Source organism: Lagenorhynchus albirostris, chromosome 13 (assembly GCF_949774975.1).
Source record: "Lagenorhynchus albirostris chromosome 13, mLagAlb1.1, whole genome shotgun sequence".
Taxonomy (NCBI): Eukaryota; Metazoa; Chordata; class Mammalia; order Artiodactyla; family Delphinidae; genus Lagenorhynchus; species Lagenorhynchus albirostris.
Genome location: NC_083107.1, coordinates 66,699,588 through 66,720,602, shown reverse-complemented (window position 1 = coordinate 66,720,602; position 21,015 = coordinate 66,699,588). Strand labels below are relative to the sequence as shown.

Here is a 21,015-nt window from a genome sequence, read left to right as displayed (position 1 = left end):
GGAGGCAGAGAGGCATTTGTCTAGGGCATATGCCTCAGTTCTGGGGGGGAAGACTCAGGGAGGGGCATAGTCTCTGCCCATGGACCACTGGGCAGTGCCTTACATGCAACAGAGCAAGTCCCAGGACATGATCTCCTTTGATGTAACATCCCGTGTGGTCGGTAGGGAAGAGAGGTTACCTCTGTATTAAAGATGCGAGGGCTGAGGGCTCAGAGAGGCTCAGGTCACACAGTCAGCAGGGTGGAGCCGAAACTGCCCTGAACTGGGCTTTAAGGATCTGGGTTGGGGGAAGTAGGATTCTAGGAGTTAAAACGGATTTTCTCGGGAGAGCGTGTCCCAGAAGGGCCGGAGTAGCCATGGGCGCAGCGCATGGTACCCAAGTGAATACGGATGCAGCACACAGATGCCATGAGGGCACATTTCGGTGCTCGGTTGAGCTGAGCTGGGCTTCATCCTGCTCGTCCCTTATTGGCTGTGTGAGCTGGGGCTGACCGCTTTACCACTGTCCAAGCCACCGTGTCCTGGTCTGTGAAATCAGCATGACACTCTTGGCCTCACTGGATGGTTAAGAGCACCTACAGTCAGAGGCACAGAGTGAGCGCTTCATAGAGGGCTCTGCAGTTATGCAGGGGGCTGCTCCTGGGGGGTGCTGTGGGGTCTCGGGAAATGGCTCTTGTGTTGGGCTTCTCCCGGGACCTTGTCAGGCTGAGAAGTACTGGGCACTGTGAGAGACAGTCCCCTTTTCCTGGGGAAAAGGAAAGTAATATATTTCCAAGGGGAATATGCATCCATCTTGCTATAGTATTAGAACAATCTTTTCTCTCTCTTTCTTTCAAATTGCTTTCTGTTCCTGCCAAAGAGGACCCAGTCCTAGCTCCCCACCGGGTCTCTTTGTGTCTTAGCCCCCATCACTCAGGATGCAAGGACCACTGACGTCTCAAATGCTCCATGAGTCTGGTGTGCTGCAGGGACTAAATCTTCCCATGCATTAACCCACAGGCCGGGATTATCTGGGCTCCCTGTCTTTGGCTGCTCAGAGTAAATTAACCGCACCGCTAATCAGTCTGAACAGAGCAGACAGACGGTAACCCATGGGTGTGTGTGTGTGTGTGTGTGTGTGTGTGTGTGTGTGTGTGTGTGTGCGCGCGCGCGGTGGCGGAGGTGTGGATGCTGTGGCAAAACCGATACTTAAAACTAGCAGTGCAGAGTGTAGCCAGTGTGCTCAGTGTCATTTCTATCCTTCCTGGGCAAAGAAGGCCTTGGAACCAGGGTTTCTGCCCCCTATTCGCCACTGAATGCGGCACTTCCTTTGGCAACTCGGGCAGTCATGGTTATGGGTGTAGCCTGCCCAGTACTTAGAGAGGATTTTGTGCAGTATTTCCCAAAGCAGGCTGTGGGATGGAATTCAATCAAACAGGCATGGGAATTCCTGGGTTAAATAGGCTTCTTTATCACAGAAATTATCAGAGTCTTTGCTATACGCTAATGTGTGTTGAGAATCGGTAAGAGAGGAGTCTGCGTGGCTCTGATAGTTGCTTGACCAAGGAATTCTTCTGAGCGTGTGTGTGAGTGTGTAGCACCTCAGGGTACCGGAGTTCCCTTCAGGGACACTGTTTTGACCAATATCCTACTTTTACACGGGAGAAAAGAGGCCCCACTGAAGTGGAATCATTTCTTTGCCCGCAGTTTCTGAGGGGCTATTTCCAAAGGATAATGTATATACTAATAAAAGACAGAATAATATTGATACCTGTTCCTTCCTTAAGTAGCTTCTGCATTTAGAGATGAAGGGTCACAGGACATGGGGGAGGAACCATGTTTCACCAGGTGAAAAACAGACTAGGGATATATTTTAAAATTGACACATATGAGGGTAAGAGGGAAAGATGAAAGGAAGAAGCAAAGAATGCAGACAGGGGACACAAAATACTAAACGTGGCAAAAATCCATTTTGAAAAGTGATGAGATGCAAATGGTGCTGGGCCCTCATATTCCTGGCTCCTGACATGGCCGAGAAAATACCCCTCCACGCACTTTGGAGGCAGCATTGGTATTTGGCAAAGTTGAAGCCAAAGATGAAAACCTACGCATTAGTTGCAACCAGAGGTTCTCACCTCTGTGCTGTTCACCTCTGACATCCAAGAAGCTGTCTTGTATTGAGCCTCTTCTCTAGAGCCATTACCTACAGGATTACCATGTTCCAAACAGCTATAGACACTATAGCGGTCAATGACCGCCACCTTGAATAAAGAGATTACTGACTCCTTAATGGTCTTTGTCATTATTGATTGAATCAACTGATATTAAAAGACAGCTACTAGCCTACATCTGGCATATATTAAACCCTCAATAAAAATCTGTTCAATAAAGAGAGCATCTGCAAAGTTATTTTGACATTAAAAGGGTCCTTCCTTCTTGAGGAGGTGGGGTCCTGGGACCAAACGATGTTTTCCTCTGTACCCATGAATTTCATTTCCGTGACAGACATGGTTGGCCCAGGTACCCATTCTGTCTTCTGAGTCCGTATATCCATCATTACTTCACGTCCTTCTATGCTTATGGTCCACGGAGGCACTGAGCCCCGGCGATGGCAGGAAGTGAGTACAGAGTGCTTGTGTGACCCTGAGTGCCCAGCCAGGTGCCTGCACACATCAGGTCATCATCAGGTAAGCCCCGAGCCTCAAGGACTTCAAACAAATGAATCAGGTGGACTTCAGGCCTTTGAATCCAGTGAGCTCCACAGGCTGGAGGCACGACTCTGCCCACCCTCTCCTCAGGGCGTGTATCTCTCCGGCCCTGATGTCCATCAGCCAGCCCCTCCCTTCTTCATCATGTGTAGGATTTGCTGATATTAGCCCCCTCGGTCCACTTCTAAATCACGCTCCTTTCTCACAGTCAACCTGACCCCCACTCCACTAAGCTGGATTTTGCGGTTCTGAGAATCATGCAGGACACCTAGCAACCTCCTCCCCACCTCCCCACCCCTTCCACCCACGGCCGGAAGTTGCTGCTACAAACACATTTGCACGGGGTCACTCTGGAGGCTGTGATCCGACGTTTTAAATCACCCATCGTGGGCAGTACCTCAGGAACGACCAGCTCACCTGAAACGAGTGGGTGTGTAACGGGGGAAGGAGGAGGACTGGGGTGCTACCAAGGGGCATGGTTGGCAGGGAGAGCCACACAGAAGAGCAGGGTCAAGGGTTAACGGGCAGATTTGGTGGGGGGATCCCCACCCTTAGAAGCGGCTCTCCCAAGCGGAGTCGACCTTCTGCTGGCTGTGGGCATCCCTCGGGCGGTAGCTGCAGCTAGAGGTCGGAACTCGGCAGCAGGCTCCTGCTCTGAGCCTCCTGGGGGCGGCTCTGGGGCTGGAGGTGGTGGGAGATATTTTCCTTGCTGGTGCTTCGTTCTTTGAGACAACCTTCAAATCCTCTTTCATCATCAAGGGAGAGAGATACCTTTGCCTGCAAGTCCTCGGACTTGCCAAGTGAAGGGTTCCCAGATTCCCTTTACAAGGAGGTCACAATACTTTCTTGTCCTCAAGCCCCAGGAATCTCCAGTGGGAAAGCCAGAGCTATGCCTCTGCCCAAAGTGCGATACCAAGTGTTCCGTGTGACGTCTGCCAGAGGCACTGCTTCCCAGCACCGCTCGGCCTTGCTGGGTGCTGGTGGGAAAGCCAAGGCTGGTGCCCAGACCTGGCAGAGATGCCTGCATAGCTGGCGGCATTTGCTCTGAACAACCCGCCCTCACCTTGGCACTCAGGGCTTCTCGAAGGGGACCATCTGGATAAACAGCACAGCAGGCTGGAGAGAGCATGGAATCAGGATCCACCAGACCTGAGCTCTAGCCCCAGCTCTTTCACTTCCTGTGCACCTCGGCAAGTCACATGACCACCCTGAGCCACTGTTTTCCCGTCTCCAGAATGGGGTGAGATCTGTACCATCTCCTTCACAGGGTGGTTGTGACAATGCAGATGAGGATTACCGTGAGGTGGGCTTGTTCTCTCTGCCCCTCCCCCAGCCCCTTCCTCCTGCCAGGTGTGCTCAGGTGCACACACACTCATCTTCTCAAGGTGTTAGAGCAGATTCCTCTTAGATGCCGAGAGAGGTCACCCAGAGGCTTGCGGGAACGGTGTGGAGGCTCCTAAGGATGCGGTTTCTAAACTGAGCCTGAGCGAAGGCGTGGACTGGAGCAGGCGTGACCTTCCGAGGTTTCCGCAACCACTTGGGGTCCTCGTGAGGAGAGCGTTCCGTTCTGGTCTTGCTGTGGCAGAGCGGTTGTCGGTCTTTCTCTGCTGTCCTGGGGGTGGGGAGGGTACAAGTCTTCCCCGTGGTTCTCATAGTCCAGTGGCAACCAGAGGAAGTCAGGTCCTAACTCAGGGGTCTGCTCTGCTCCAGTTTCCAGGGTCCAGGCCTCTTGAAGACCCCGGCAGTGACAGGAGTGGACAGCTGGACTCCGGGCTCACCCAGTGTGCTGTATTTTATAAATGATCTCTGTCCGAGATGTTCTAGCCTAGCCCGAGGAGTTCACGTTGCAGATGCTGAGGTTAGAGGGGGTTGGCTGCCCTAAGCAGGTTGTCTAATGGCCAAGCAGGGCTGGGCGTGGGTGGGTCACTTAGGTTTCTTCACTCCCCCAAGCTCTAGCCCTTTAACCGTAACATGTATGCAGCACCTTCCTAAATACCCCAGCACTCTACTTTGATAGTAAAACTACGAGGTCAGGATGTCCACATTTGAGAGATGAGGACAGTGGGGTTCAGATGGGTGGATGCCGAGTGACCTGCCCCAAGTCAGCTGGCTGAGTGAGTGACACAGCCGGCATGAAAGTCCCCCCACTGTGCTTGTCCCTAGTTTTGGTTTTCCACAATCAGCAGGCCATAAAAATAGATACAGCCTGGAGAAGCTGTTGCACAAGGCTTGCACAAGCTCCCTGGGGCTGGGGTCAGCCACCAGCCACCTTCTGTCCCCTCTCTCCCACCTTTCCGCCAGATCCGAGCCCATGGGCCGACTCCCTCGGTCCCACTGAGTATGTTGCTTCCCAGGCTGCCCACCCTGGCTCCTTCCTCCCCCTGCTCCATCCCCCGGCACAGCTACTGGGAAAGGCTGGTTCTCACTCACCGGGCGAGGGCGCGTCTCTCGGAGGAAGGACTTGAGGTCTCCTCCCGCCATGAGCTCCAGCAGGATAAATCGGGGCAGGGCTTGCAGACTCACCCCGATACAGCGCACGATGTTCTGGTGGTTGAACTTGCTGCAGAGCAGAGGGGAGTAACCGAATTTAACTGAGCTGAGTCTGGGAAAACCTTAAGTGGGCAAAGCCGGGTACAGATTTATGCTTTCAGAAGCCACATTGTGTAAATGCTTTCTGTAAATGTGGGAAGCAGGGCTCCCAGGCTGGGCCTAAGCAGAGGATAATCCGGCAGCTGAGCAGCTGGGAGAACCAGAGGGCAGGTCTGGCGGGAGCTCAGTCTGCTTGAAAGAACTTGCTTGGGGGCAAGGGGGTGAGGAGGAACTTGGGTGAGCAGGTGGGGCGGGGGTGGGGAGAGGAGGGCTTTGAGGCTGGGGCGCGGACTGCTGGCCAGGATTCACGTTTGGGGTTTGGGTTTTCAGAGGAAGGCCTCAGGCGGAAGAGGAACTGCTTTCCCGAGGGACTGCGTGAGACCTGCCAGGTGACCGTGTGTGGAAGAGAACAAGGAAGTGGGCCACGGATCCCACTGTGGACTCCTCATGGGGGCTCTGAGATTCGGGTTTTCCTGTTAACGTGAGGCAGAGGGGCCAGGGAACTCCACGTGGGCGTACGTGTGCAGAGGTGACACACCGGGTGACTGTACACCCAAATATAATGCTGCTTAGTTACTGCCAAGTACGGAGATGGAGTGATTCGGGTCTCCTTCCATCTACTCTCCTACTTTCCAGGTTTTATTCAATAATCACATACTACATGCTCAGTCAGAAAATACGTCATTTTTAAAGCAGGGGCTGAGCCTTCTGCTATCCTCCTATGGACCCAGCGCACCACACATGCTGCTCTGGATTCGTTCCACTTCTGTCAAGGGGAGACCTCGGGCTGCCCCAGCCTTCAGGATGTTTGAGGTTCCCCAGTGCACCAGGAGGCCATGAGCCTGGCCAGATCTCAAGGTCCAACATCTGCTGTCAGAGCCCCGGCCACTGAGACTCCCAGTGGGGGGCCCCAGATCCACCAATTGAAGGGTCAGGCCAGCTGGGTGGACCAGGGTGGGCGCCTTCCATCACTTGGGGGCCCATTTCCTTTACATGAGAGCTGAGAGCTGGGGTTGGCGCCAGCACCTGGTGGAAGAGATACCTGGAGGAGGATTGTATCTTCTACTGTCAACAACTAGCATGCTCTGTTTCTTAAGAAAAGGGGGAAAAGAGCCAGTTGGTGACACAGGGATGCGGACTGAAGGTGGAGCGCTATCGATTGGATTCTTTTTCTAATTCAGGGGGCTGGTTCCACTCTGGTAAGACGTGCTAAGAATTTACAGAGTCTCCTGTTGGAGAGGGAGGGCTATGCTGCAGGACAATCCTGTTTCCCTCGGAGATGTGCCTGTTAGAAACATCTCGTGTCCCTTACAGGCTTGGGGCAGTGGTGTGGGGTGTCTCCCTGTATCGTTACCTGATGATCAGGGCTTCCATGAGGAAATCCAGTTCGTCCTGTTCTGAACACACCTCAGGCAGCGTCTGGGCACAGAAGGGAGGGTGGGAAGGAGAAGGAGGCTGTGAGCTGCAGAGGTCAGAGGCTTTCAGCAGAGAGCCACACTCACAGAGACCCCTGGCCAAGGTCAGGCCCACAAGGGAGCCGCCTCTTACCTTCACAGCCACTTGCAGGGGGCTCGGGTCGTTGGGCATTCCAGACACCTGACCTTCATACACCTCCCCAAACGCGCCGTGGCCCAGACCCCTGTTCAAAGAGAAGGCGAGATGAGACAGGGGCACATTTAGTGGATGCACACGGGAGCCGGGGGGTCACGCACACCCTCAAGGGTAATGCCCTCAGTCTGGCTTTGCTCGTCGGCCCTGGACCTCCATTGCTTTACCCGGCAAGAAAGTTTCCAAGCCAGGATTCAGGACACTGGCTGGACATTCCTTCTGTGAACACTTACTGAGCCTCTAATATTTGCCAGGGACCTGGAGGGGACTAAGGCTCAGCCTGCCAGGGAGGCTTGTGCCCCCTGGGGCCGGGGGTGAGGGGCACAGACAGATGGTGGACACCCCCTGGAGTGTGCTTGGTGAGTGACAGACACGTGCACAGGGCGCTCTGGGAGCTGGGAGTGGGGAGGGGAGCAAGGCCTGGGGAGGGGCGCTTGGGCAGATTTTGAGGAGAGCCCCATTCCTCCCATCTAATCCTCCTCTCATTGTACCAACCCCATGAGTATATGGGGTGTTGAACAAGTAAACACCCTCCCAAGGGCCCTGAACGCTAAAGCTTCTCTCCCTGGGGTGCCCCGAGGGGTGGCTCTACTGGCTTCTTGCTGCCGGGGGAATTCGTGGTGCAGGGATGACATCCGGCCCCCTGGAGCTCTCCCTTCCCTGCCTCCCCCACACCCCCCGCTGCCCCCCAGGACAGTGATGGGCACTCACCGGATGAGGGTGATGTTTTTCCTGGGCACCTCCTTCAGGTCACTGATGGAGGAGGTTTTGCCGGCAAAACAGTAGTTGGGGTTGTAGTCAGTCATGATGGTGGAGGTGCGGAGCTTGCTCAGCTTGTACTCGGGGCTCTGCAGCTCCATCTGCATGGCTTGCAGCTCCTGGTGCTTCCGGCGGTACACTGCAGACACATGGAGGTCAGCGCAAGGTGGCCCGGGCCAGGCAGCCAGGCCACCTCCTCCAGGAAGCCTTCCTGGATCTCCAGCTCCTCCACAGGGATCTAAATCTTTCCATCACACTTAGTCATACGAACAAAATGATTACAGATGTGAAAGCGTACCTTTAATTGAAAGATGAAAGTAAATGTAAAGCTTAAAATCATATGAATGGAAAACATTTATTGTGTCATGCAGGGGCAGAGGCACATTAGTTTGGGTCCTCTGAGAAGCAGACCCAAGACAGGATTAAACAGGCAAGGATTTTACTAGGGGAAATGCCTGTGAGAGATAATTGGGAGGGAACCCAGGAAGGCTGGGAAGCCACCATACCGGCTGTTGAAAGTCTGACCCCACGTGAAGGACAGGGTGAGGGAAGGTTGAGCAAAGACCCTAGATGGCCATTCAGTCTAAAGAAGTCCCAGCAAGGCTCTTGCTAGGTTCTGGATCTGCAGTCGGCTGTCAGAGGAGTCCCATGCCTCCAGGAGGGGGCCTGCCTTAGCAGCTCTGCTCTGCCCAGGCGCTGGGTGAGGCAAGCATGGCAATGGATTTGGGAGTACAGCTGGGGTTCCTGGTCACCTGTGTTTCCTACAGTTGAAGAACCGCCAAGCCACATAGCTGGAGACTGTCACAGAGTGAAAGGTCTCTAAACTGGGTCTAAGCTGGTGACTGAGTTCTAATTCTGCCTTTGTTACTTACAAGCTGTGACACTGACAAGCGACACGTGACCTCTTTGGATCTCAGTCTCCTTTTCTGTAAGCAGGGACAATAACTCCTGCCCTGTCTCCTAAAGCCCCACTCCCCATCCCCTAGGTTTGTGACAATGAAATGAATTCACCAACATAAAATGGTTTTGGAGGGAATTCCCTGGCGGTCCAGTGGTTAGGACATGGTGCTCTCACTGCCGGGGTGTGGGTTCAATCCCTGGTCAGGGAACTAAGATCCCACAAGCTGTGCAGTGCCACGAAAATAAATAAATAAAGGAAGGAAGGAAGGAAGGAAGGAAGAAAGAAAGGAGGAAAGAAAGAAAGGAGGAAAGAAAGGAAAGAAATGGTTTTGGAAAGTTCTAAACAGCTTTCCCAGTACAAGTGACCACTATCACTGTTACTACTATGTGTGAGAACATTCTATATATAAGGCAGACTCCACGGGGGTGATTCACAGGGCGGGGCCGGGGCAAGTGAGTCAACTCCTGTGCGCTCAGTTCCTCCTCTGTGAAATATGCCAACCGTGATCATAGGGTTCTTTGAGGGTCTGGTGAACTAAAATGTGTCAGTCACCCATCGCGTGGTAAGCGTGCAGCCAGGTAGCTCTCGTCATCCTGCCCTTTGCAGGATGGCATCACGGGGATCACATTAGCTGCCACCTCCCTGTCCCCCCCAGATTCCCTCTCCTCGAGCGGCTGGCCTGAAAGTGCTGTCCGGAGCTGAGCCTTTCCTTCTGCTTCCCCTCAGGTCCCTGCCCACCTGTCCCGGGCATTTCCAGCAGGAAGAGCCTGGCTGGACCATGCAGGGCCCTCTGCGACCTGCAGGTCAGCACCCCCTGGCTCACTGGCCTAATTGGAAACAGTCAGAAACCAGCTCTGCATTCTCTGCATGGAGTGGGGAAGGGCGGGCTGGAGGCGTGACACAGGAAGCGAGCCAGACTAGAAGAAGCCCAGGTCTGATGAGAGCTGAAAGGGAGGCCTGGGGTGGGGCTGACCTTTAGCACTCTGAAGAGTGCCCCCTCCTTGAGCAACCAGGGGGCTATGCACAGGGCTGAGGTTCAGAATCATGGCTCCTAGGAACCAGGGATGTGCAGGGGGGTGGAGTGAGGGGGCCTTCTGTTTTGGCTTGGCGTGGGCTGCCCTCATCACTACCCACCCGGAGTGAAACCTCGGCATCCACGGCACAGCCCGAGATGCTGTTCTGTTCTGCCAGGTCTGCCTTCCCTGCCCCGCTTTGGAAGTGCTGGGGCTCTGGGACACTCACCGATCATGATGCCGGAGAAAGCCAGGACGAGGGCGGCCACGAGGGCAGAGGTCACGACGGAGAGGATCAGCGAGAGTGGCAGGTGGGGCTCCGGGGTGGGCGACACTGGAAGACAGGTCCCCACGGGGCACCAATGACCACACGGATTCTCCTCTGAGCTGGCCCCAAGTCAGAAAGACCCTCCCCGGCCTTGGACGCCTGGACCACCATCCTTTTCAGAGGACCAGGGCATGAAGCAGGTTTGTCCTGGTTTTACAACTTTCAACAGTAGCTTTCGTGGGGAGGGAATACGTAAAAGGGATAAATATCAAAATCTGGACATTGATCCAAAACATCAAATGTGCATGACAGGATGAGGATGAAAGGAGGGCCAGCAGCGGCTGCAGAAGGGATTCAGGCACCTCGGAGGACTACAAGCTCAGTACGGCCCAGCGACAGAGCGTCCCGGTCAGTTAGACTCTAGAGGCTGGCTTGATTCTCTGTCCGCGAGCGCACCGGGCCCAGCGCAGGGGAGGGCGGGCCCGGGTGCACACTGGCATCGACCGCACCGAGGCACCGTGCCGGGGCCCGGACACTGCATTTCAAAAGGGGCGTTGACAACTGGGACACCAGGGTGAGAAGGAGGCACAAACCTGTGTCCCACATGAATGGATGGAAATAAACGGGTTATTTAATGTGGAGAAGACTTGAGGAGGAGGACGGCAGCGCTGTGTTCTGACGCCGCGCCTGAAGGGCCCCTGTGAGCAGGGAGCCCAGGAGTGGAAGCTGGAAGGAACGGGTCTGGCGCTGTGACTCCCCGATGGGACGCTGTGCCTTAGGAGTACTGAGGTCCCTGGCGCTGGGGGGTCCAGTGGAGATGGGCCGGTCCCCTGGTAGGGGTATGGGGGTCACATCCGGGTTTAGGGGTGGGACTAGGTGACTTGCGACTCCTTCTTGGGCCGTGACCCCCCTTTCACACACAGGTCCCTCTACCCATCAGCAGAGCACTGGTGCTGGGGGCAGACAGGGGTGTCAGAAGTTTACAAAACTGCATCTGAGGTGTCCCAGAACCAAAGAAACCAGCTGTGGCTCAAGTTCTGGGCCCCCTCCCCCACCCCCTTACCTATGCAGGAGACGCCGTCCTCGGCCAGCACTGTCCCGTGGTCACAGAAGCAGATGACCCTGTGGCTCTCGGGGTCCATGTGGCACTCATCTACCTCACAGTGGCTGCAGTTCAGGTAATGCTTAATATTCACTTCCCCGTGGCCCTCCATCACTGGTGAGAAGGAGGGAGGGTCAGCCTCGGGCGGAGGCCGCCCTGCACCCCACCCCCAGGCTCTGCGCTCTGTCTCCAGCTGGGCAGGGCGGGTTCTCTGGTCCCTGCTCCTACGTCCCATTGCCGCTGGGAGCGCTGCCTGTGCAGGAAAGTCCACAGCGCATCTGGTGAGGGGAACTCAGACAGAGGACAGGCAGGCAAGTGGGAGGGTCCACATGAGGGTCACTTAGGTTGGTACAGGTACCGGGCCTATTACTGTTGCACTTTCTAGGGCTGGCCAGTCTTCTCCTTCTGTGTCCAAATCAGATCACGCATCCTGATTTCCAGGAAACTTGGTGAGATGACCACTAAGTAGACTTGCCTGCAAGGGACCCACGATCACACCTTTGTGTCCTGGACTCACATCAGTAGCCCTGGAGTTTTAGCTGGGAGGGAGAACTGGCTTAAGGAAGCTGGTTCTGCCACCTGGCAGAGGGGGTACCTTTTAAAGCCGGGGTGTACAGGATGCCCAGTGGATTGATGAAGGAAACCCCATCCTCTCCGTCCATCTCGGGGTCATTGTCTGAGGCAGCATTGCCACCTGTGGCAAACCAGAGGAGAGTTTAACGCAGAGAGGTGGGTGCCCAAGTCTGGACACATGTGCACATCAGCAGGGCAAGCAGCGGGGTCAGGGAGGGGCCTCGAGGGCGGGGCGGTGGGGAGGGAAGGGAGGCTCAGGGCACAGGGGCTGCACTTGGGGCTCGGCTCAGTAGAAGCCTGGTGCGTGGGCCACTTTCTCCTCCAGGTCCGGGCCAGCTCCCGCTGGGGGGTCTCCACCACTCTGCTGGCCCCCCCCAGGAAGCAGTCCATGTTAGCAAGAGTCAGAAGAGTTCTAGTCTCCCCGGGCTGGGTTGGCCCCTTGGCCCCTCTTCCAGGACTGGCCGGGCAGTAGCACCGAGGAGTGGCTGTCCTGTCCCATCCGGTCAGGGTTGGGGCAGGGGGGATGGGCCCCTGTGCCTCTAGGCTCCTGTCCCTCCTTTCAGTGGGGGTTGGGTTATCTTTGGGCTCCTCCCCTTGGGCTCCGCCCACCCACCCAAGGCTTGGAAAAGAAGAGCATCTGGTCAACACGAGCATCTCACGCACAGCGTAAAGCAAAACACGGACAGCACATCACAGCGCGTGCATGCATTGTGTCCTAGTCTGTGGGGATGCTTCTCAGCTTCAGAAGGCTCTTCTGCTCTGCTCTGAAGCCCAGAGGAGAGCTGGGGCCAGGGGCCAGCTGCTTGCTGAAGGGCTGGGCTGGGACTGCCCGCAGCTGCCCTCAGGTCAAGCACCCATCAGCAGGGGGAATGGCGCCCTTCTGGAAGCTGGCGGGCTGGGGCAGGAAAGGGAGTGTGGGGAGTCCACGAGGCCAGAAGCTGCACACCAGGCCCTCAGGGAGCGGGCTCGGCGAGGACTCGGGCCAGGCCATCCGAAGGGAGGCACGGGGTAGCGGAGTCTGGCCTCCAAGGCTCTCAGGCCAGTGCGTCCTTGGGGGAGGCCCAGAGAAGAGGCTGGAAAGCCAAAGCCCCTTTATCATTGGCTTTGGGGGAGATCAAGAATCATATGGGATCTTGATGCTGTCCTATCGAAACCTCGAGGCAGGATGCTGGCTCGAAAGCCAACACCCTGCCTCTGGCTCGTGTGGTGGGGCTGGGAGGAAGGCGTGCAAGGTCACATTACAGTCCACACTGGGGGTGGGCCAGGGGCGTGCAGGCAGGGGCCGGGGGGCGGACAGGGAGGTGAGGTGCCTAGGACTAAGTGGGGAGGGCAGTGACACCTTGAACGCGAATCATCTTTACCTATATATCCTCCGCCTCCTCCACCTGAGGAGCACCCCCCTCCACCCCCTCCGAAACCCCCTCTGGTCTCCCACCCCCACTTCTTCACGGCCTGGGGGCAGGAATGTCCTCCGGTGGCACCTTCCAGCAAAGACTTTCCAGACCAGAGCAAGGAAGTGTTATCATTCCAGCCACCTCCGCCACCTGTGGGAAGAGACGGAGAAACGCCGAGGTGAGGGTGCTGGCTGGGCTTGGGCAGCTGTTGGGCCTGGCGAAGGAAGCGGGGCTCGGTGTCTTCGAGGGGTGCTTGCCCCTGTCCAGTGCCCAGGGGCCCTGTCCTCAGTGGGGCCTGGGGCCTTCAGAGTCCACGGCCGAGCGTGCCCTTTGTCCGAGGGAGAGCTGCTCTGGCCACAGTCGTGCATGTCCTGATGGGAGCCCCTTGCGCCCCAGCTTCTTGTCAGGCCTCTGGCTCAAGAGCCCGGCAGTGTGCTCGGTGAGGGACGGGGGAGGTGGAGGGGACAGGCTGCATGACTACTAAACTCTGCCTCTGCCTTCCCTCTATGCCTGCTAACTCCTGAAGCGCCCGGCCTGCGTTTCATTAACTGCTTCCCATCTCAAAGAACCGGGACCAGCTGTCAAAACCCTGCCGAGGTCACGGCAGTGAAATTCCTAGCAGGAGCCCTGGATTAAGGCACCACATAACCCAAAGTGCTTTAATTGTCTGCGAGGCAAGAACTTCCCCGGCCTGAGACTTGGTTTCCTCACCTGTCACTCGGAGATAATGAGACGCCTCATGGGGTGGATGTTAGGATCAAAGAAGACAGGGAGCGTATGAAATATTTTACAAACCGCCAAGTGGAGGGCTCGCTGGGCGTTTGTGAGGCAGGACACACACAGGCAGAGGCCTCACACTCTGAAGCTCAGGCAGTGTCTTGCCTGCCTGCTTCTAAGGAGCTGCTCCGAGGTCAAGAGCAAAGAGAGCTGTGGGTGGAGGTGGTGATGCTCTGGCTACAGTGGCAGCAGCTGGAGCTGTGCTTCCCAACGCCTGGGCCTGCTCTGAACTCTTGCAAACGAAATGTTCTTTACAGAGCTAGGTTGAACGTAAATGTATCTTAAGGCCACAGGCAGACCACAGTACATCTCTCCCGAGGCCCTGGAAATTCCAGGACGCCCACCTTGTCTCCCCATATCGTTTTGTGTGACATTTCAAGAGGCAGTTTACTCCAGAAGACGCCAAAGCCCTTTCTGCTCCAGCAGATGCTGGCAGGTGGGAACCAGGAGAAACAGCTGTGCGTGTGTCTGCTGGAACCGTAAGGGTTAACCTGCCCGGAAGGGTCCTCTGGGAGAACTTGTGGCCAAGGTTCTTCCGGACCCAGAGGGGGCAGCAGAGGGACGTCTAGGTGGGGAAAGCTGCAGACAGGGATGACTATGGTGCTAGAAAGAGGGAGACAGGTTTCAGGAAATGAGGTCGAGGTCAGGAAGAAGCTTGGGTCTGGAACAGAGACAAGCAGAGCTGAACTGAGGTCCTGGACAAGTCGTGAGGACCTTCTGTCAGCTTCGGAAGCTACAGGACTCCAAGTGTTTGGCCTCCCTTTGCCAGCCAGAGGGTGGGTATGGGGCTAGTCAAGGTGGTTGATGTCACGTGGTGGAGGGAAGGCCCCTCAGTGCCGTTAGCCGGAAGTGGGCTCTGCTGGCTATTCGGGGCTGTGAGCTTAGTGAACAAGTTAGGACGAGATGGGCCTGATACCAGGTCTGCCCTCCTGCCCGGAGCACCCTACCCTTACGTCCTGCACAGTCCCCAGCTAAGTTGGTTTCCGACCCCCACTCTATCTTGCAGCCTTCAAGCAAACGTGTGGAAAAGAAAACGATGGGCGTAAAAATAAAAACAGCAACAGCAGTGTTTTAAAAAACGGATTAAGTACGAAACAGTTTGGCCATCTTGAGGAAAAAAATCCACCAACTTTCCATGAGCTTGTTGACTCTTCTGTAAAATGAAATGATATGTTTGGAAAACCCTACAGGACTGTTTTGAAAAGCACATGTATAATAGATGTGGAAGTGCTTTGTAATTTATTACATGCTGGACGGATGTAAGGGGCACTGTATCACTGCGGTAATTCCTCGCTGTGACCGCTTCTCCTCTTTCTTCTATCTCTCTCTCAATTGAAGAGAAAGTCTGAGTGTTTATTTTAATTAATCTCAAATCTTAAACGCCTTCAAAAATCCTCCCTCGATCTGATTGTGGAAAAAAGAAAATACAAAGAGGAATGGCTGACTTCGGAGGAATCAGAGAATTCACATCCCCTTTGGTGTCTGCCCCCTATTTCTGCGTTGCTGGCTCTCATTAAGGAGACAGAGAGCCCAACCATGGAGATTCCAGAAAGAGATTTTCCAGCAAGGAGATATGTGCCCTGGCAGCCCGGGGCCCGGAAGTACGAACAAGCCACAGGGGCCCGGGGGCCTGACTCTGCCCAGATTCCTTCCACCTGCTCACATCCAGTTGCATTTGGTAAAACCCGGGGACGGTTGGGTTGGCGGCCAGACTGCTGCCGCCTGCCTCATTTTCTCAGTGACCTTCTGCAAGTCCAAACCCCGTGCTGGCAAGGGGGCCTCTGGGTCCCCAGCGTGTGGCCTGCCCTTCCTCTCTTGATCCTGGTACCAGTATCCAGAGCTCCCAGCATCTCAAGGGCCAGCGACTAAGATGCCCACAGGCGTGTGATGGCGCCCGGCCGAGCTGAAGCTCACACAGTCCCGGGAGAATGTTCTGGGAGAGGGTGGGCTTGCAGTGGTTTACCTGCGGCTCCGGAATTGCCATTCAGCCCTAGAACTGAGGAGTTATTCTCCAGTCTCTCTGGGTGGAACGTGTCTGTCTTGGCTCCGTAGGCCCTGCCGCCACCGCCGGCCGCAATGATCAGGGGCACCGGCACTCCATCCTTCATCTGCCCAGGGGAGACATTCAGAGATTGAGAAACCGAGTGGGGTTCCTACTCTGGAGTCCCCTGAGCAATTTAAATGTGGCCGAGTGTTTGCTGGGCAGTGGGTGACATCTCAGTGGTCTGAGGGCCCTGATCTCATGTTACAACAACCCATCAGCTCTTCCATCCCCTCCAGCCCCGGGCTCGTGTATTAGTCCAGGTTCAGTACGTGAAGCAAAAGCACTAGGAGATAGAAATGTTTCTGAATACGAGGAGGCTGTTTCTACAGCCCCTTTCCTGAAGTTCCTCTCTAGCCTCAGGGGTCTGGCAGCTGGTGTGCCGAAGTAGGTCTCTCTCCTCTCCTTCCTCTCTCCTTCCTCTGCACACTCAGGGGTCTCTGCTCTGATCCCCACAACTTCAAGAATAAGCCCTCAGCATCACCGTCCCTGCAGGAAGACCCAGCAGGAAACCCTTGCCTATTTTCGATGACATCAGGAAAGTCCACCTTAGGACAGAGGAGGGCACAGTGGGACCGTCTGGGACTCTGAAGCAGGATGGCAAAGGTGTGCGTGGTGAAATCCAGCTGGCATATCAACATGAGAAGGGCCTGTCCTTTCCTGGACGGACAGGGAACCTTATATTCCCTCTGGGCCTTGGTTTCCTCAACTTTAGATGGGGCTAAGAGCACCGAGGTGCTTCATTCCCAGGTCTGTCCTGAGGATCCAACACCAGGACACAGAGGAGGCGCTGCCCTGGGGAGGCTGGCACCCAGACCTCACCTTAAATACGTAGGTGGCTCCGCCCCCTCCGCCGCCCCCTCCTGCCCACTCGTGCACACTTTTGTTCACGCGGATTTCTTCTTCTATCACGTTGTTCTCTCCAATGCAGACTTTCTGGATTAGTTGGTTTGTCTGGAGAAACAAAAAGCACCTCAGGTTTGTGCCCAGGGTTCTCTACCTCCCAGAACACAGACCTTCTATGTTTAAAGATAGGGTCTGACGATCTCTCAAATAGCTTGCCATTGAATTGAGGAGACAAAAACTACACACAGATAACTGTCACTCTGGGCAGTATTGGAGAAGGACCACAGGGACAACTTAGAAGAAAATGCATGGGAAGTTGAGGAGGGAGAGTGAGGCTTTGTTGCTGGACTGGTGAGCAGGGAGGACTGCCTGGGGGAGGTGGCATTCACTTGGGCCTTGAAGGATGGGGAGATTTTTAAACACTGAGAATGGGAGAAAATTAGGACATTACAGGGGAGGAGATCAGCATGAGTCCAGAGGGAAGGAGGTGAGCGTGGTATTTGGGGGGAAAAGTATAAGGAGTCTCTCTGGCTCAGAAAAGTCCATCTGAGGACAGAGAGGTGGTCCAGGAGGACATGCTGGATCCTTTGGATTCTGAAGAGGGGGTGATAAAGGCCCCATGCGGTAAGACAGTGCTGGCGGGAGTGTAAATGGGAGTGGGTAGAGGGAACCTAACTGGACAGTCAGATCCTGGACAGAGGCCTTGAGTACAAACAGAGAAGGAGCTGGACTTCATTCTCTAAGCAGCGAGGAGCCACTGAGGTTTTTTGAGAAGTTGCAGTTTGAAGTATCTTGTAAAGAGAAGAAAACAGTGGGAGGCCAAACTCAGATTTTATTCCCCCTGGTGTGGGCCCAGGCATCTGGGAGTCTCTGGGGACATGCTGGAAATTCCTGTGACCCAGAAGCCTGGAATCCCTGAATAAAGAGGGCAGCGTTTCAAGAATAGCCACCCTGCTTGTCAGTCACAGCAGCTGAGACGAACTCTCCACGCATTGGCCTGACCTTGGAGGAAAATGACTGCTTTCGCTTAATAGAAAAAAGGCCAACAAAACATCAAATTTTCATCGAATGTTGCTGTGTAACCAGCCAGTGGACGTGGCAATTCATCTTGAGTGACTCCTTATGCTAAAGCACTCAGGGGTGCCGGGAATGAGTACTAGAGAAATTTCCAGATAAATAGCTGAGATGCAATTTGTTTTATGGCATTTTGGATTTAATGATGGAAATAATTTGATATGTTTTAGAGTGGATTTAGTGTGGGTGGAAGGGTCTGAATTGCTACTGTGGACAGCTGACATTTCTCCTGTGTATGTGCAGTGCCATCCAGGGCTGGGGCGGGGGCCGAGTGGCATGGAGTCTGCTGGAAGGAAACCCTGCCAACCGCTGCCTGGGGAGGGCCTGAGATGCAAGGGGCATGCTCTGAGGGCAGAGCCAGGGACAGGGCATGGAAGTGTGTGCTGCCAGCTAGGCAGAGCAGAGCACAGAAGACAGTGTCCAGTCTCACTTCCTGACTGGAGCTTTGCTGGGCCATCTGTCTGGATCTGTCCTCCTCTATTAACTGGAGAGCTGCGGGACTGCCCCGGTGGTCCAGTGGTTAAGAATCGGCCTTCCAATGCAGGGGACGCGGGTTCGAGCCCTGGTCGGGGAACTAAGATCCCACATGGCACAGGGCAACTAAGCCCGCGCGCCACAACTAGAGAGAAGCCCACGCGTCGCCACGAAAGATCCCACGTGCCGCAACAAAGACCCGATGCAGCCAAAAAGTCTAAATAAATAACTAAAAGAAATTGGGGAGCTGCCCAGTGTGAACCAGTGGTGCTAAGAAGGTCCATCCCCTCCGACCACGCTCCCTTTCCTCCTCTCCTCTGCCTGGCAGCAGTGGGGCCCCCACCCCTTGGGGATGCCCTCTTCCCTTGAACGGAACTTGCCGATGGCTGGAGATTGCTGGAGGGAGCAGTTGGGCTGCAGGATGGCCTTTGTCTAACTAGAGCCCAGCGTCAGCGCATTCCCCGCTGCCCCAGGCGGCTCAGGTGTCTCCTTTGAATGGGGTGGGGGGAGGGAACAGTTGATTCGCTTCTCAGTCTGCATCTCGCTGGGTCCACAGCTGCATTTGGAGGAGCTGATCACTTTTCCATGATTCGCTTTCTTGACCTGACTTCTGGAGTCTCCTCTACATCCCTGGCTCCCCGCTCCCCGCCTCCTTTGTTGGTTCCTCTTTTCTCCATTTCTAAATGTTGGGGGTCTGCAGGGTTCAGCCCGTGGTCCTCTCCATCTACACCACTCCCTAGACAATCTCAACCTGTCTCAGTTTATGCTGACCTCTCCTGGATTTGCATCTCCTTTCCAGACCTCTCTCCTGAACGCCAGTGGCCTGTCTTCCTTGTCCACAAGCAGCCTCCACTTGGCCGTCTACCAGATCAGCTGAGCTCAGTGAACCTGCTCCTTCCGCAGCGGGCCCCAGCTCTCGTGAAGGCAGCTCCCTCCTTCCAGTGGCTCGGGCACAATTCTTGGATTTTATATTCTAAATACACCCAGAATTCAGCCGCTTTTCACCACCTTCACTGTTACTGTCTTTATCCAAGCCACCATCATCTTGCCTGGATTAATGCAATAGCCATTAGATTCATCGCCCCGGACTCCTCCCTTGGGCCCAAGTGGTCTGTTCTCCACATTGTAGCCAGAGGAGCTAATATGCAAATCGCTTCAGGTCACTATTCTGCTCAAAACCGTCCTATGGCTTCAGTATGTTCTTCTGATGGCCTGACCCGGTCCCCATCGCCCCTCCCTCATCTCTCACCTACTCTCCCTCCTGTTCTACCCACTCACCCTGGCTGCTCCTTGAGCACACCAGGCACACTCCCGCCTGGGGACTCGGCCTCTGCTCTGCCGGAGTCCCCACTTATTTTCCTGGTTAAGTCCCTCAGCTCTTTCCGGACTCTGCTCAGCTGTCTTTTTCTCGGTAGGCTTCCCTTCACCACTCTATTTACGATTGCAAACTGCCTCTGAACTCCAGCACACCTGACTCCCCTTCACCCTACTTCTATGCACCCTAACCCTGTCTCTTTTGGGTGTCCTGAGGAACTTACGTTTACTGGTTATTGTCTGTTTGTCCCTCTTCCCCTGGAGTCAATGTAAGCTCCATGAGAGCAAAGGATCTTCCTTTTGTTCATGAATATCTCCCCAGTTCCTGGAACTGTGACTGGCGTGTAGTAGGTACTCAATACATATTTGCTGAATACATTTGGAAGACTTGGGAACTGGGCAGGTGCGGGCTGGCCCTTCACAATACTTGCCTTGTGAGTGATGGCAGTGGTGCAAGCTAACATTTAGACCTATGGTTTTGCTCCCCTGGGGACGTTTGGAAATGTCTGGAGGCATTTTCGATGGTCATTTCCGAGGGATGCTACTGGCATCTGGTGGGTAGAGGCCAGGGATGCTGCTAAACAGCCTACAGTGTACAGGACGGGGGCTGAGGGGTGTGTGTGTGTGTGTGTGTGTGTGTGTGTGTGTGTATGGGGGGGTGGTTCCAGCAGCTGGAGCCCATTCCAGGCTTGGGCTGGCCAGGCACACGGGAAGAGCCACTCCACGCAGAAATGCAGTAGAACCAGCAGAGCTGCCAAAGCCTGCAAGTTTAATTCTTGGGGTCCACTTCGTTCTCTAGTGAAGTCCATTTTTCGGCCTAGGGAGGACTGGAGATTGAGGTAGTGCCTCTAAAAGGTCTTTCTCCCTTTCTCAAATGGCTCCTGAGGGGCGGAGGTGTGGAGCAACTGGGAAGAGCAATTCTTTTCCCCACGCCCATGCTATGCCCGACCCGACCAGCAGAGGGGGCTGCTCTCTGTCCCTGGCTTCTTTGGAACTTCCCTGGCACATCCAAGGTTTGAGAGCAAGCAGGTTGATTAACAAAATGATAAAACGCAGCAGTCCAGAGGAACAAGTAGATTACAATTGAATTAAAAAAGAAGGACTCAGTCCTGTGAAAAGACGTAATTGATGACAATCCAATCAAGTAAAAGTTCCTTGCGGAAGTCAATGCAATCTTTCTGCTTAGATGGAAGAATTACATTAGCACTCAATAAATTCCTGTGAAAATTACAGCGGCTTGTAATGTAATGGCTTAACACTTAACAATCAGGTTGGAAAGTCCTGATTATAGTTGCTAAATAAAAGAGTCCAGACATTTCTCACGCACAAGCTTGCGCCTGCGCCTGCGCAGCTTACTCCTGTTGCTTGGTTTTCAGCCTCTAAGGTGGGGCTGGGGGTAGGGCACATACTTTACTCCTGGCTCCCAGCCTGGGGCCTGGCTCTTAGGAGCCTTGAGGTTATTCAGTGGAATTGAACTGCTTTCTCATAGCTCTTGTTCCCACACCTGTCTTCCAACTCTGCTCTTGAATAAGTTTCTGGGGAAGGAGCCCTGGGTCCTGAGACCTAGAACCCAGATCCCTGCCCCGGTCCCACCC

The 21,015-nt window shown here is 54.9% G+C and overlaps 1 protein-coding gene across 1 annotated transcript in view; it reads right to left on the bottom strand.

Moving 5' to 3' along the window:
* ALK (ALK receptor tyrosine kinase) overlaps nt 1-21,015 on the bottom strand; it is a 713,856-nt gene that overhangs the window by 25,728 nt on the left and 667,113 nt on the right. Inside the window, exons 15-24 of the mRNA XM_060168966.1 lie at nt 16,535-16,666; nt 15,635-15,779; nt 12,862-13,044; nt 11,523-11,621; nt 10,889-11,041; nt 9,787-9,891; nt 7,596-7,782; nt 6,825-6,915; nt 6,631-6,695; nt 5,118-5,247 (exon numbers count right to left, since the gene is read on the bottom strand). Coding sequence (XP_060024949.1) covers nt 5,118-5,247; nt 6,631-6,695; nt 6,825-6,915; nt 7,596-7,782; nt 9,787-9,891; nt 10,889-11,041; nt 11,523-11,621; nt 12,862-13,044; nt 15,635-15,779; nt 16,535-16,666 — 1,290 coding nt within the window. The remainder of the gene's footprint in view (nt 1-5,117; nt 5,248-6,630; nt 6,696-6,824; nt 6,916-7,595; nt 7,783-9,786; nt 9,892-10,888; nt 11,042-11,522; nt 11,622-12,861; nt 13,045-15,634; nt 15,780-16,534; nt 16,667-21,015) is intronic.